Source organism: Nannospalax galili, unplaced genomic scaffold (genome assembly GCF_000622305.1).
Source record: "Nannospalax galili isolate Female #2095 unplaced genomic scaffold, S.galili_v1.0 scaffold488, whole genome shotgun sequence".
In the NCBI taxonomy this organism is placed as follows: Eukaryota; Metazoa; Chordata; class Mammalia; order Rodentia; family Spalacidae; genus Nannospalax; species Nannospalax galili.
Genome location: NW_008360316.1, coordinates 628,191 through 645,451, shown reverse-complemented (window position 1 = coordinate 645,451; position 17,261 = coordinate 628,191). Strand labels below are relative to the sequence as shown.

The window sequence follows — 17,261 nt, the reverse complement described above, 5'->3', positions numbered from 1 at the left end:
CTTTGCCTCTCTGCACCTTCTTTAAACTTACCCCCATCTATATTTTCTCTTACTATCTAAATTTGGAAGCCCAAATTGACATCTGTGAGAGGAGTAGATTCACTTTGAGCATTTTTCTTCTTGTGGGGGGCTTTCATTTCTTCACCCTGGAGTGAGGACAGGAAGGAAGGTATGTATTCTAGGCCTGTCTGAGCTTGTTCTAGGCCCATGTGACAGTCTGTGACCTCAGCCAGCTCTTTTCCACATAGACTGGCGGGACCATCCTTAGGTAGTCGCCACCATTTTTTCAAGTCCTGTCTCTCTCACTGCACTTTCCTGGGATTTTGTTCTGTTTCACGTGGTGACTGTACCCTTGAGGAAAGTGACTTGCTGTTTGAAACCAACCCCCCATATTCACAAGCACTTCCTAAAGGGAGCTGATGGTCTCTTCGAGCCCATCACACTTTAGGGGTTCCTTAGATGGAACAAGCGCAGAACTAAATATAAAGTTATCCATAAGGTAATAATGCCTTTTTTCTCTTATTTTTATATATGAGATTATTGATTAGAATGTTTGCTTTCTCACTGACTGGAGTGTTCTCTTTAGGGAAAGTATCAACCCTTAGATCAAGTTGTGGTGGATGACGAGTTTCCAAATTGCATCTTGTTGCTGAAACTTCCTGAGCTTGAAAAGTTACTTCGCCATGTGACCGAGGATAAAGGTATGGTCAATGTGCCTTTGAAATCAGGCCATGACTTATAGAAAGACTAAGCCTTTGGGAATATGGCTACTTAAAAGCTCCTTGACTCTCATGCCGTTTCTATGTCAGTGGTAGAGAAAGATGTCGCATAGGGTCACTTAAATGTATCAACGTAAATTGCTAATCTTTGGAGCGCCCAGAAAAATCTGCTGGCCTCTCTTCCACAGGGTGAGAATCAAAACGTGACTTTAGTCCCAGTTCTCTGAAGTAGTTTTGATACTTTAGACAAATCACTTAATTGCTTTCAGCTTCATCATTTGTTAAATTATATACACTATACCACTGTTGATTCAAGAAGCTCTTATTAAGCACCTACTGAGAAACAATGCTGAATGCTAGAACTGAACTGAAGGAATGACACAGTCCCTCTGCTTTGAACTTATTAAAAAATGACAGGACAGTCACAAGAGGGTGTAGTGGAAGTGTTTTCTGGATCCCAAACACAATGAGCTTTGTTTGTGTGAGAGGTTCAGGTGGTTGGTGTTGTGTTGCTGTTAGTGGAGTCCTAAAGGATGAATCCAAATAGCAGGTAGCAAAGGCATGGATGTGTGGATAAACTACCATATATGGGCAGTGCCACGGAGTTCAGTATAACTGGAGTATAGAGTACTGCGGAGGGATTTAGGCAGGAAGAAATTCAGGGTAGGGGCTCAGATGCAGAGAGTCTTACATGTGTCTGGACATTACCTAACAGTGGTGTCAGATCCATGAAGTTTCTAGCATGGATTACTACAGTGTATTCTAGAGAAAACAGGCCAGATCTACAGGGTGTTGTGGTGATCTAATGGGAGATCATGGGAGCCTGAGCTTGGGAGATGGAGCTAGAAGGAAGTAGCGGTTTAGATGTAGAACTAACCACATCTGTTGCTACAGTGGTGGTCAAGGAAAGGCCAGAAGTCAGGAATGACTGGTTTTGTGCCTCAGTATATGCACTGGTAGCATCCAGGAGATGGAATGTGGGGCTGAGGAGCAGGCCAGGGGACAATATGGGTTATAGATAGGAGTCGCTTGTATTTTGAGAGGAGGAAGTGCATGGTATGAATATTGGTATGTATTCATTGTCCATAGTGATAGGCTTCATACAGACTTCTTCACTCAAGTATATTGTATATACTTCAATCACTGTATTACATAAGAATGGGGACAAGGGACACCCTTGCATCTTCCCAATGTTAGAGGAAATGCTTTGAGTTTCTCCTCATTTGGTATAACTATGGTCTGCTATATGGCCTTTACTGCACTGAAGTATATTCCTTCTATTCCTGGTTTCTTCAGGGCTTTCATCGTGGAAAGATGTTGAACTTGTCAAAGGCATTTTCTGCAACTATTGAGATGATTGTGTCATTTCTGTCCTTGTCTGTTTATGTGCTGTTATTACATTTATTGATTTGCATATGTTGAATAAACCGGGCATTCCTGAAATGAAGCCAACTTGCTGATCATAAATGGTCTTTGTAATGTGTAGTTGAATGTGATTTGCAAGGATTTTATTGAGAAATTTTAGATCCATGATCCATAATTCTCAAGGAGACTGGTCTGTATAATTCTCCTTTTCTTTCTTTCATTGATCCCTTGTGTTGTTCTTTCTATTTAACTAGTTTCTGCCTAGATGTTTTTTTTTTCCTATCTAATGATTTTTGAGTTTGTTTTTTGTTTTTTGTTTTTTTTTAAAGAACTTGAGGTGCATCATTAAGCTATTTATTTGCAATCTCTGATTTTTTTTGTTTTGTTTTGTTTTTGGTTTATTTGTCTGGGTAATAGAAACATTTTTGTCTATAAACTTCCCTTTTAGAGCTGCTTTATTGTGTTCCACAGGTTCTTGTGTGTCCTGTTTTCATTTCATTTGTGGATGTGTTTTAAAAGGTTAGAAACACTTTGCAAATTTAGCATCAATATTTAAAAAAAAAAAATCCAAGCAATTTCAGAGTTGGAAAAAAAATGTGGGAACCATAACAGGCCAGTAAGTTATGACTGTTTAGGGTCACAGGTTGTCTGACCAACTGTGACAGCTCTTCTGGGACCAAAAGAATAGAGATTTCAAAAAGTATAAGCTTCCAGTGGGAAGGGGAGGACTTTTCTGTCTGCCAATTCCTACTTGGCCTCACTTGGGGATCCAAGTTGGATCTGAGAGGTGCATGGAACCAAGATTTAAGAGCTGTGTCTTAAAAACATTCCCTCATGCTATTTGGGAGATGACAAATGAAGTAGCCCTTAGCCACTTTCCAATGCTAAAGTAGTGAGGAGTAGTTCCAAGTCATTTTCAATTTCATCGGTTTAACGTGAATTGAAGATGCAATTGCCTTTTACCCAGAATTCTGCCATTAGCTGTAGTAAAAGAGTAATCTTGAATCAAAACTCAGATACCCTTATCATGAAATGGGATTAGTGCCTCTCATTATTTCTGTGTCTTAGACCATCCTCCACCCCCCAGTTCCTTCCTTCCCATACACCATTTGGCCTGACTGGTTGCTGCATCATTGGGCAATCATCAGTTCCTTTCCTTCTCATCATTGCCTTACGTGCACATAACATCAGGTTTCTGAAACCACAGGCCTCAAATTTTTCTTTCTTTGTGTTTAAATGATAATAAAGTAAAGGAGTTTAGATTCAATGTGATGCAGTAAAAGTATATTCAGTGCCCTAGAGGCTTGGAAGTTTCTTCTAACCAATGTTTTTTTCTTTACTGAACTTGAGCCTACAAATTTGAAATAATGGAAAGTTCAAAACCCAAAACATTTAAACTACAGAAGGAAAAATAGAGGCTATAAGATCTCTCATGCCTCACCTTCAAAAGCCTTCTTCATCAGAATACACATAAGTAGTTCATGTTGCTCACTGCACTCCTGCAGGGGGTGTGCACAAGGATGCTGTACCACAGTGGACATGGTTTCTGTGAGGATCTGCAAAGAAATGTCCAGTTCTGCCTTGACACCTGCTTGTGAGAGCCTATCAAACCTAAGCGTATGATGTATGCTTAGATACAACAGAACGTCTATGCTGTTGACTTTATATTGTTGATTAATCTTTGCAGTAATTTTTGTTGCTATTAGAACCTGCACCTTAAATGAAACTGAGGCTCAAAGAGTTTAAATAACCTGACTAGCATCACAAAGAGTGAAGCAATAGAAGCAGGATTTGAATCCATCTGATTATGGCTCTTGTTCTTCCTTCCTATAGCTCTGTGATGCTTCAAGATACTCTGCTAGAGTTCTTTGGTGGTGTGTCCTCTCTATAATTGCCGTTTATATAGCAAAAAGTGGGTTACAGAAGGGAGTCAGTGAGAACAAGGATAGCATCAGGAACAGACAGATCTCTGTCTGCAGAGAGCTCTTTGTATGCCCTCCAAGTCATCTTTTAGTGATTGTGTTGGGTACTGGTTGCTTGTTTAAGTTTGGATTATTATCCATTATAAATTAGTGTTTGCTTTTATTTGTTGACATTTATTTCTAGATTTTTAAATAAGAGAGTAAAACTACTAAAGAGAAGTCAGATAATATCCATGGTGGAAGCCCAGGTACAGTTGGTTTATAGCTTTCCATCCTCTGCACATGTGATTTGCACAGGTAGAGTAAACCTTAAATACTCAGGTTCCCCATCTATTTAAGTATTAGCCCCAGATACAGGGGCCAGTAAATTTGTGAATTATAAAAGAAAAACCAGATGATCATCTCAATAGATGCAAATGTCTGTACTGTTAAAAATCAGGTCAAGTCCACTAGGTGTGTGAGCCTGTTCTCCACCTTCTTGATAAGCCCAGCCACAGTCATTGTACACTGAATATAGATGTCTGTGACCTTCACCTGACCTCTTTGTTGGGGAGTGAGGAGGATGCTGTTTTTAGTCACTGACACTGAGTCTCAGAGCATGTTTCTGGACAAAGAAGCTTACAGTCAGTGGTGAGATGACACAGGAAAGGACTACTAAAAGGGTCATGAACTCTGCCTTGATTGTGACACTGCTTCATATCAGAAGCCAAGTGTGCTATGGATGCAGTTAACAGGCAGAGACAGGAAACTTACCTGATTAACACACAGTACATTTGCCAAGATTCAATCCCCAGGAGACAGGGGTAAAAGGACCGTGTGAGTTTCTTACTTATGGAAAACATTGAGAGAGTAGAAAGGAAAATGTGCTCTAGGCAGTTTGCTCAACAATTCATTGGGGAAATTCAAGTTTGCAAACTGATTACCCAATTGCTGAACATCTTATTTAATCACAGACTTACTTTTATTCTGTCTTTATTTTGTAAACCAAATCTTTGCAGATGCTTGAGGCCAGTTTTATAAGCACTGGACACAAAGGAAAAAAAATACACTTTTCTACCATGTGCATATATTGCCTGCCTCACTGATTCACAAGTATAAGTTTAGGGTATGCATGCATTTTTCATAATTATGGGTTTATGAACAGTTTAAATCAACTTGTTTTTTAAAATTTATAAATTTCAAAGTTAAGCTTCAACTTATATATTGGGTTTTATGTAGCACTCTGGGCTATAATGATCTCTTGTCCAGGAAATATTAATTTCAAAATTTATGATTTAGAAACCTCCTAGATGGGGCTGAAAGATAACTCAATTATTAAGAGCACTAGCTGCTTACTGCCTTACAGAGGACCCAGGTTCAATTCCCAGCACCTACATGGCTCCTAAGAACCATCAGTGACTTCAGTTTCAGAGAGATCTGACACCCTCTCCTGGCCTCTGCAGGTACCAGGCACACATGTACTACACATACATATATGCAGGCAAAACACTCATACATATACCTTTAAAAAACAAAACACTTCCTAGATAGAAAACTATGCCTAGCTGGCTTCACTGGTGAATTATATTTCACTTTAAGGAAGAAATAATCCTCAGAGCAAGACTATTGCAAAGTTTTTCAGCAAATAGATAAGGAAAGAAATTTGTGAAACTAAAATTTTATGAGATCAGATGTGCCCCCAATAACAAATCAAGGTTGTTTCAAAAAGAAAACCAGACTAATGTCATTTGCTATAATGGATTGAAAAATTCTTAAGAAAATATTACAAAATCAAATATAGGAATGCTAGTTTGCTGAGCACTAGAAAGTAAGAGTACTTCACAAATTTGTGTATTATAAAAGGAAAACTGTATGATCATCTCAATAGATACAAAAAGGCAGTTGAGAAAACTTGGTCATGAAATAATTTTTTCATCAAATTAGAAGTCAAAGCAAGCTTTCTCATTGTGGTAAAGGGTATCTATGGCAGACTTCTCACATCATCCTTGTAAAAAACTGAACCTACTTTCTCCTTAAGACTGCTTCAGACAAGGATATCTGCTTTTACCATTGTGGTCGCCATTGTGGCAGAAGTTCTAGCAGGTTCGGTAAGAGAGGAAAGAGAGAAAACATACTGATTGAAGAATCCTAGTAAAACTGTCATTCTTCATAGACAATATTGTTATGTTTGTAAAATCGAAAAGAATCTATAAGAAAGTTAGTGGGACTTTTAATAAGCAAGGTGTCAGGATACAAGGCCAACATACAGACATCAGTGTTACTTCTGAAGAGTCATCCATTGCTTACCTATAGGTGTGGGTTTCTGAGAAATGCACCGCTAACCAATTTCATCATTATTTAGAGATATAATAGTATATTTACACAGCCTTGCGAGCATAGCTTACTGCACACCTGAGCTATACAGCATAGTCTGTATCCTGGGCTACAAACCTACACAGCATGTTACTACAGTAAATACTGTAGATAACTGCAACATAATGGTAAGTAGTTGTATATCTACACTTATCCAAACATAAAATACAGTAAAGATGCAACATGACAGATTGAGAATGGTGGGCCTATTCAGGGCGCTTACCAGGAATGGAGCTTGCAGGACTGGGGGCCACTCTAGGTGAGTCAGTCAGTGTGTCCTGTGTGAATAGGAAGACCTTAGGCATCTTGTGTTCTGCTCTAACCTTTATAAATACTGTGTACTTAGCTATACTAATTTTTTTTCTTTAATTATATATTAGCATTAGCCTACTGTAACTTTTTTGCTTGGTAAACATTTTAATTTTTTTTACATTTTGGTGTTTTTGTTTTCAATTTATATTTTTTACTGAAATTTCATGTATTTCACACAATACATTTTAATCATATTTAGACCTCCCCTATCTGCACCCCCATAGCCCACCCACAGGATTTCATGCATTCTGTCTTATATGTTAAACCCTGTTGAGTCAAGTTTGTGTACCTAGATGTCTCGTAGTGTGATCCACTGGAGCCTGTTCAGCCTATCTAATATCACTCCATTAAAGAAGATCAACTTTCCTGCATTCAGCAGTCATCAGCTGTCAATAGTCCCTTGGCTAAGTTTCAGGCCTCAGTGTAATACTTAGCAGACTGGTTGATTTGGTTTGGTTTGGTTTGTATAGAAACTGATAAACTATCCCTGGAATTCCTTTGACTCTAAAGGTCCTACAATAGCCCAAACACTTTTGAAAAAGAACAGGGGCAGGAGAGATGGCTCAGTGGTTAAGAACAGTGACTGCTCTTGCAGAGGACCTGGGTTCGGTTCCCAGCACCTGCATGGGGGCTAACAACCATCCATAACTCCAGTTCCAGGGGAATCCAGTGCCCTCCTCGCCAGGCTTTGCATAACATAGATGCACTTACATATAGGCAGGCAATATACTCATACACATAAAAAATAAAAACAAATTTTTAAAAATATTTTAAAAGGAAGAACAAATCAGCGATTTTATATAAACTGATTTAAGGACATCAAATTTACATAAATAAAACAGAGTAAAGATTCCAGAAATGGATCCAACCTTATATGATCAATTAAGTTTTAAGTCTCATGATAGTTCACTGTAAAAAGGAATGTTTTAAATCAGATATCTATATGAAAATAATGGACATTGATTCTTACCTCACACTGGCAGAAAAATTAACTCAAAATAGACAGCTGAATTAAATACAAAAGTAAAAATCATTGAACTTCTAGAAGAAGAAGTAGGACAAACTCTTGGTGATCTTGAGGAAGACAAATATGCTTCAGGACATAAAAACTATCTCCATAGAAAAATATGTGGTGTTTTATCCAAATAAATATCCTTTATTTTTAAAAGACAAAATTATAACCACTTGACAGTTTTTGTGACTCAGTAATTCTATTCCTATTTATTTCCTCTGGGCTTATTAAAATATATGCCCATGCAGAGATTTGAGTAAGGATGCAGCCTCTCTGTTCTTTAGAGCAACTTTTTCAACACAGTCCCAAACTAGAACTTGAATGGTCCCGGGTAGATGGGTCAGCGGATGTGGTCTCTGTAACCAGAATATACACCCCATGGTGCCGACTAAGGGGCTGCCGCTGCCTGCAACAAAGCAGTGCAGCTCAGAGAAACTGGAGCGAAGAAGGCAAATGAACACGTTCCTATGAGCCATTTCTGTGACTAGAACAGAGCAAAAACTAATGTATGAGAGCTCAGTGGTCCTCTGAATGGGAAGGTGGGAAGGTGGGAGAACTGTGGAGATTCAAGGAAATTTGGGGTGAAGCTTCATGCTACTGTGTAAAATACCCTTATAAAAGTAACTTAGGGGAGAAAAGGTTTATTTTTAGCTCACAGTTCCAGGTAACACATAACAGTAGCTTGAGAGAACTGGTCACATTACATTCACAGTGAAGAGCAGAGAGCAGAGCACTGAATAAAGCATGCATGCTGACTAGATTGGCTTTCCCCACTCTGATAACAGTCCAGGAATGGGGATACCTATACTGAGCAGTCTTCCCATCCCCGTTAATGAAATCAAGATAATCTCAAACAGACATGCCCACATGCTGACCTGATCTAGAGGATCCATCTTTGAGAGTCCCTTTCAAGGTGACCCCTATACTATCAAGCTGACAGTTAAAACCAGCCATCACAGGTAGGTAGACTGCTTGGATTTCTCCAAGCTGCTCGAATTATGTACTTTAAATGTATATGTATCTGTTATACAAACAGTATACCTACACACAACAGTTTCACTGTGTAGCCAGGCTGGCTTTCAACTCACAGAGATCTGCCTGCCTCTGCCTACAGAGTGCTGTGATTAAAAGCATGTACCACCACTCCCGGCCCATAATGTCTGTTTTTTTTTTTATTTGTTTGTTTTTGTTTTTGTTTTTTAAAGAAAACACTCATATACACAAAATAGAAATTTAAATAAATAAAATAAGAAGTTTCTGATCTAGCACTAGAAGCTAGGCCTCTTGATATCCAATCCAGTTTAATGTCAGTTTCATTTGTATCCACACTTCCCATCCCCAGCCAGAGGGGTGCAGTGTGGCAGACAAGGCAGGAGCGAATGTTGACCCCAGATTCTATCCCTGGTAACCAGGCGCATGGTCTATGGGACGGTGACCAATTTTTCTGTGAAGTTACTGAGCCTCACTCAGGGCATTACATGTACCCCATTGGGTTGGTCTAGCTTAGCTGAGCTAGAATAAGGTCACCCGAAGAGAAAGGTACAGTTGACCTTGGCAAAGAGGAAAGCAGAGCTGGGAAAACAATCAGAGGAGTCATGGGAGGCAGAAAGCCAAAATGGACCGTTTTATGGATGCCATGCTGCAAAGGCTTTTCCCACAAACAGGATGAGGAGACATGCCCTGGAGCAGGGACTACTTACTAATGAGTTTGACCATTTACTTAGTGTGGCTCAGAGGCAGTCTCTTTAGATGAAGTGCTAAAATGTTTTTCACCTGAGATTCATTCTGACCATCACAGAGGAAGTGTTTGTAAAGGGGTTGAAGAAGCATTGGTTGCTGGTGCCATTGTTGTAGTTGGCTTTCTGTTTCTCTGATAAAACACTGACCAAAACCATAGAGGAAAGGGTTTATTTCAGTGTACAGTTCCCAGGTCACAGTCCATCACTGAGGAAAATCAAGACAGGATCCTGGAGGCAGGGTACCATGAAGAAACACTGCTTACTGGCTTGCTTCCAGGACCACATTTTGTTATGCAGCCCAGGCGCACCTGTGCAGGGGTGACACTGCCCACAGTCAATTTGTAGTAAAGAACATGCCTCACAGACATACCCATGAGCCAATTTGATGGAGGAAGTTTCTCTCTTCCTTGGTGTCTCTAGGTTTGTGTCAAGTCGACAACTGAAGTGAACTATGGCAGCTGTTAACAAAGATTATCGTCATTTTTCCACAGTGAATACTATTTTGTATATGGCAGGCATTGTGCTTTAGGATTTATATGGCTTATCTCCTAAGGAATTCTATCCCTTTATACAGGCGGAAACAGGTTCTGAGGGTGATGCTAAACTGTGCATGAGCCCAGACAGGTGGCTCACTCTGTGTTCTCCACCTGAGAGGGAGGAGAGGCTCACTCAAGGGCTCAGAAAGTGGGACTTCTTCCAAGAAATTTGGAAGTATGAGCAGAGTAGACTCTCTGAGAGACTTGAACACTTAGCTTTTTTGGAAAGTCTGTCTTAGACGGTGCATGGAACTTCTAAATGCTATTAAACAGTGTCCATCTATTGAATGACAAGGAATCCTAAAATTCCTAACTTGTGTGTAGGGTGAGACATGGTCTCCAGAGTAGTCCAGTATGACAGGACTTGCTTTGCAGCAGGCTGTTTCCCTATGCAGACCTAGCTCCAGAAGAGCAGGGGTTCTTAGACTTGTGACAGAATGTCATATACAGCTGTCCTTCCTCCTTCTTGTTACTCCAGGGGCACATCCTCAGAGATGAGTGTGAAGGACTGACTGCCCCTTTCTATGTTGTCAGCAACAGGCTGCAGAGGGGAGGAAACTCACTGAGACTGAAGCTGAGGACCTGAGGCCCTACCCTGTACAAACCATTGGATAAACTACAAAAAAACTACCCCAGAATAAGCAGTTTCAACTTCCCATAGAACAGAAGGGAGGTAGGGAAAGCAAGTTCTGTCTGGCTTCCCAGTGGAGAGTCTGCTTTGGCCATAGGCTCTCCAGTGGTCTTAGGATGACTCTTGCATGGCTGTAAAGGAAACCTGGTGGGAGGAAGAAGAAAGCCCATAAAGAAAAGTGTTACACAGGAAATCCTGGTTTAATGACATGGTGTGTAAAGCCAGGTGGATTGTGAAGAGAGGAAGTATTATTTATAAGAGCTGGAACTTTGATCCCCTTCAAGGACCAAGTTGAGCTCACCATAAATCTAAATTACTCTGAACTAGTTGTGATTACATCGCTGATACATTAAGAGACAGGCCCATCCTTTTAAGCTTCACTAATCCCACCAGGGAAAGGATTGAGTGGATAATAAGATTTTTTTTTTCCTCTGCAAATACGTACTGAACTTCCCAGACACCTTGTCTTTGCTTTGATTTTGTTTTTTACCCCTTGGTATTTCCATTTCTATTTTAGAAAAGAAGTATTTCATTGAAAACATTGAGGTAAGTTTAAGGTTGTTGAGAAAAATTAAGACTGCTTAGCATGTTAGTTGGCTGCATTTTAAAATTCCTTTCTACTGAGCTGTCTATGTAATTTGAGAGTTTTCTTAAACTTCCACTGACTAAGTGAGTGGATGACTTCTGAGGTACCCAGACTCTAGTAGGGGATTATTTTTACTATCTCAAGTATTTTCGGTTTATAGTTGGAGTTTTTGAAGAATGCAAACTGCTATAAAATATCTTTAAGTTGTTAATATGTATATGTTATAACCTTGAGTTTATGGTTTTTGTTTGTCTAACTCATTGTACTGAGGTGGGCTTTTTTTTTCCCTTTCATTTAATCCAGAAATAAGCAACAAGAAATATTATAAGTATAGCAAAGAGAAGACATTAAAGTGGCTGGAAAAAAAGGTATGGCACCTCACTAATGCCTTTTGGCTAAAAAGAAGAAATGTAAAGTTCCTTCCTCCCTCCTTTCCTTCTTTCCTTTCTTTCTTTATCTATTTTTATTTTATGTGAATGAGTGTTTTGCCTCCATGTATGTAAGTGCACCCATGTCATACAATGCCTGCAGAGGTCAGAAGAGGGCATTGGATCCCTTGGAACTGGAGTTACAGACAGTGGTTAGCCACCATGTGGGTGCTGGGAACTGAAACCAGGTCCTCTGCAAGGGCAGCCGGTATTCTTAACCACTGAGCTGTCTCTCTAGCCCCTAAAGTTCCCCTTTAAAAATCTTCAGATTAGGCAATAAATCTGGATCCAAGGACCACCTGTGAAAAGCTATATAAAGATCAAAGATTGAGGAGAAACTAAGATTTTTTAAATTTTTAATTGAACTTTTGTGGATTTCATATGTCTTAATCATATTTAGACTCCCCTATCTGCACCCCTCCCCATAGCCTCCCTCACCAGATTTCATGCATTCTGTTATATATGTTAAGGCCTATTGAGTCAAGTTTGTGTCCCAAATGTCCCTTGACTCTATCCACTGGAGCCTGGTCAATCTGTCTAGCGTCACTCCTTAAAGAAATCCAACTCTCCCTCAACCAGCACTGACCAGCTGCCAACAGTTCCTCAGTTAAGTTTGGGGCTTCTTGCCCATTTCCCCACTTCTTTGCTGTATTTTTTGTTTTTATATGTGTGTGGTGTGTGCGTGCGTGTGTGTGTGTGTGTGTGTGTGTGTGTGTGTGTGTGTGTGTGTGTGTGTGTGTGTGTGTGTGTGTCCTTTGCTGGATTTTTACTGGCTTGAGTTTGCATGGGTTTTGTGCATGCCGCCACCATTGCTGTAAGTTCATATGAGCAAGTTCCCAGCCACCTGAAAAACTGTTTTCTTGTGGTTATTACAGTCTTTCTGCTTCCTCTTCTGTAATGGTCTCTGAGCCTTGGGTGGCAGAAGTTTAATATAGAAGTCCTATCAGGGACATGCACTCTGAAGTCTCTTATTCTCTGTATTTTGGCAAGTTGTGGCTTTTTGTTTTAATCACCATCTATTGCATGAGGAAGCTTTGCTGGTGAGAGTTAGGAGATACATTAATATTCTCTCTGTTCCCTAAACCTAGGGAGAGGGTGCATTGTAGATGTGTCACTTAGGGCTAGGCATCTCACTGACACTTATTTTCTGCATTTGACCAGTTGTGGAACTCTATAATAATCTTCATCTGTTGCCAAAGAAGTTTCTTTGATGAATGGTGAGAGCTGTACTTGTCAGGCTAGTCTGCAGGTCTCAGGCAGGACAAGCAGGAGGGGGCCTAGGCCTAAAGCACAGATGGAGACTACAAGGGTGTAACTAGCTAAGCAGAGTAGATAAGAATCCTCTAGCAGCAAAAATCAATGAGGTTTTCATTTGATTTCATGGTCCTGCCCCTGAATAGCAGGAATTCTTGCTATTGGCTGGTGCAGACTGGAGTCTTTCAAGACAGACGATGCCAGGCTGATGCTTTTTCTGTGTTTAAACCCCACAGGTGTCTCTGGGGTGATGTTGCTTACACAGCCAGGCAAGGAGGGAGGGCTCAGAAGTGTCTTCTTTAGGTGTGGGATGCTGCAGAAGGGTCATCTTACAGGCAAGCCCTCTAAGTGATTCGAAGATGAGATTTCCTTTTGGAAACAGGGTCTTACTATATATCCCTGGCTGGCCTGGAACTCTTAATAGAGCAAGGCTGGCCTCAAACTCAGAGAGCTCCTGCATGTTGGGATTAAAAGCATACACCATCACACCTGGCCTATGTAAGATTTCGGGTGGTGGTTTTCAAGTAAATTAAGTAGATTACAACTAATATTTCTCTTGTAATGGATTAGGATAGAATAAATTAGGATAGAATAGAATGGATTAAAATGTAGCATAGAATAAGGATAAACATTAGGATAGTTCTATGAAATGTATATTTAGGTATGTGTTGAATATTGGCTTGCTGTACATTTTTAACTGGATTATGACATGGACTGTTAAAAGGCCGTCATTTGGGGGAGGAAATTTTTTTCTTAAAATTTTTTAATTTTTATTTTATGAGTTATGAATGTTTTGCCTGCATGTAAAAAAGTACACCATGTGGATGCAGTGCCCACCGAGGCCAGAAGGGAGCACTGGATTTCCCCTTGAACTGGAGTTACAGATGGCTATTAGCCACTATGTGGATGCAGGGAACTGAACTCAGATCAGAGCAGTCAGTGCTCTTAATCACTGAGCCATCTCTCTAGCCCCCGCCATCATGTATTTTTACACTGTTAAGAATCTCACTGAGCCAGCTCTTAATGACAAAATTTTTACAAGGTCAGTGGACAACAGCACTTCTCATCCTGCTTGCTAAGATGACCTTGTGTCTTGCATGTAGAAGACACATGTGTTTGTGTGTCATGTCTCTGAGCACACTGACAGTCTGGAAACATTGATGTTGAAGCTGTGGAGTTCAGGTTTCTAGTGTACAAGGTGGTGAAGAGTTATAAAATGCCCTGTTTCACATGTCCTGTGTTCTACAGTATCTAGTCTGTAGGTGCCAATACTGAGCCAAGTATCCATATGAGCATCTGTTCCGCAAATGATGATGCCATGACCAGCAAAGTAAAACTTACACTAACACTCTCTAGAGGGTGGAAAATACTTATTTTTGTTAAAAAATTATTACATGTAAACTTTATGCCGGATAAGCTCATTTTCAGGGCTTTACATATGAGCTCATTCAGTCTTCACAGAAGTCCTGAGATCAATGCTTCTTTTATGCCCATTTTACTGATAGAGGAACAAAGAAGTAATGTAACTGGCCTGTGTTCACAGAGCAAACCCAAGCAGCTTGATTCCACAGTCATCTCTGGGTAATCACAGTGCACTCCTGTCATTTGTGGGGAAGCCTGGATGCTGAGGTCCTCTCTCTGCATGTGTAGCCATCTTGTCTTCTGACATTTGATCAAGATAGTTCCAGGTACTAAGGTACCTCCTGCCTCTCAGATGGGCAAGGGCCATCTAGAAAGTCATGGCATTCTGAAGTTAAGTTGAAAGTAGCTTTATTTGCTCCCTGTGTTTATTTCCTAGGTCAGTCAGACTGTGGCAGCATTGAAAACCAGTAATGTCAATGTTGGAGCCCGGGTACAGTCAGCTGCATTTTTCTCTGGCAGTCAGGTTTCCAGGGACAAGGAAGGTAAGCAGAGTATCTCCTCAGAATTAACCTCTGACTGCTCTATAAGGTATAAAACTCTAAGGCTGCAAAATCTTCCTATTTTTGTCCATGTGCTCAAAGAGCTGATTTTAGACACCATACCATTGCCCACCTTAGATGGTATCTGTTATTAATCAGTGCTTCAATCATTTGTTCAGCAAATAGTGTTCTTTACTAATAGCGATAGTAGCCCTAACGACCCTGGCTACCCTTTATTGAGTGTATGAAATATACCAGGCCCTTGCTAAGTTGCCAGTATATTAAATGTGTCATCTGACCCCCTCAAGGCTCATAAGAGCCAGACTGCCCAAAGTTACTAGGTAGCAAATGGCGAGGCCATTTGCTGATGGAGGGTGGATCTCTTTGCAGCCTGTACTCATGGCATATATTCCTGAGAGAGTGTATCCTATCAATAAAATGTCTTCACTTGTCAGATTTTCATTCCTGCTTTATCTTTCTAACTTGCCCTCTTTCCTTCCTTCTATCCATTCTGAGAGTGAAGCCGAGAGCCTCTCACATGCCAGATAGGCTTTCTGTCACTGAACAACATCCCCACCTCTAAAATGAAGAGACAGACTTTCTCTCACTGAACTGTGTCCCCAGCCCTTAAAACAAGGACTTTTTATTTTAAGACCAGGTCTCACTAAGGACATTTTTTTCTTTTAGGTTATTAAGATACATTATTTTGCTTTTTCCAACATAGTTCTCTCTTATTTTTATATATGTAGTTAAAGAAAAAGTTATGTAATACAATTAACATTCTCAAATGGTGGGACAGAAACTATTCTGACCTTAAGCTCCAATTCAGTGTTTACTTCTGACTTCAGGCATTAATAAGCACATGGACTAGGACTTGGGCCACATTGATCAAGCATAGCCTAATAAGCATGAGACCCTGGAATCAGTCCGCAACGCTGTAAAAATAATAAATGAACAATCAAGCTAACAAACACACAGAAAATAAATGCAAGGAACAGTGGTCTGTTTGTAAATGCTAGTCTTTTAGGCAGATTTGGATCTATTCTCCCACACCTTGCTTGCAGGCACAGCTACCTACTGGGAGTGGTGGAGAGCATACTTGCTCTACCAAGGTCGCCAGCAACCAGTGTCTCCAGTGACTTTAACAACAAGAGGAAGGATTGAGTCAAATGGGTTGATGGGAATAGATGAAAAAACCAACCAATTAACAAAACTACATTTTTTAAGTAAGAAGAGGAATGTAAGAGATTATTTAGATGTATTTTCTCATTTTAAAAATGGAAAGCTGTGGCCCCAGAGACATAGGTGACTTATCCTGGCAGATAGGCGGGGTCATTTACTCTGAGTGCAGTGTTTGCTCCAGGACTCTGCCACAAGTCCTGGGTGGGCCTGTATTTTAGCATTGCAGCCAGAATTTTACTATTTACACTATTCCTCTTTAGGTCTTCTATCTGGGTGTATGTACCAGTGACTTTTAAATTGCTGTGATCAAAGTACCCAATAGAAACAATTTACAGGAGGAAAGGTTCATTTTGGCTTCCAGTTTCAGAGAGATTTCCGTCCATGAAATCATCAGATCATGAAGGGGAAGGCCATGGTGGTAGGAGTGGATCAGTTCACTGGTGGGAACTTGTGCTACATGGTAGCAGACAGGCAGCAGAGAGTGCTGGACCAGAGCCAGGGGCAGACATAACTTTCAAAGCCCTCCTCCCCTGATTTCCTTCTGCCATCCAAGCCCTATCTCCGTAGGCTCCAGACCTTCAGAACAACACCAGCACTCTAGAAACAAGTGCTCCAAACAAGAGCCTGGGGGAACATTTCAGATTCAAACCATGTCAGGGTGAAACCAGAAGGAGCAAATGAACTAGATGGTGGTGTTCTTAAAATCTCTTATCTCTTCGTGCCCCACTGAATAAGGGCTACCCAGCAGCATAAGCACAATTTAAGAAGTGTCTAATGAAAACCTTCAGTTTTGATCAACAGTGACAATCTCCTACTGAAGACCAGACAGTATCATTTTTAAGTAATAATGAGGCACATTGCTACCTTGGGTTGAAGGCAGAAGGAACAAAGGAAGCAAACGGATATCCCAGCAGCAAGCCTGGGGTCTGCTGTTGCTACTTCATGTCCCCAGGGTTCCACCCACTGGTACACAAAGTATTCTTCCCATGCTCTACACACAAGTCTGAGTTAGAAATGGCATTTGGAAACAGATTTTGACTGCATTCAGTTGGTGTCAGCTGTATTTTAATATTGAAGGTCCAGAGATCTGAACTAATGGTTATCCATTCTGCCCAGTAAGTAGTTATTCATTTTCATTTTGTTAGTTTGGAAATATATATAGTGTTTGAAGTTCTTATAAAGTGAGTACCTAGTAGAGACAAATCAGCTAAATAATTATATGTATTATTTTCTTTTAAATAAGTATTTCTGCTCAGTGATTAGATTTCTTCTGTACTAAAGCAGACTTAACAAAAGATTAACCTTAAAAAGGAGATGTGAGT

General features: G+C 40.3%; 1 protein-coding gene across 8 annotated transcripts in view; it reads left to right on the top strand.

The window, feature by feature from the left end:
- The window catches only part of Rnaseh2b (ribonuclease H2 subunit B), a 69,624-nt gene that overhangs the window by 31,516 nt on the left and 20,847 nt on the right, over positions 1–17,261 (top strand). For all 8 annotated transcript variants that reach the window (XM_029559596.1, XM_029559597.1, XM_029559594.1 and 5 more), the window contains 3 exons: positions 587–701; positions 11,478–11,542; positions 14,655–14,760. In XM_029559596.1, the coding sequence (XP_029415456.1) occupies positions 587–701; positions 11,478–11,542; positions 14,655–14,760 (286 nt within the window). The remainder of the gene's footprint in view (positions 1–586; positions 702–11,477; positions 11,543–14,654; positions 14,761–17,261) is intronic.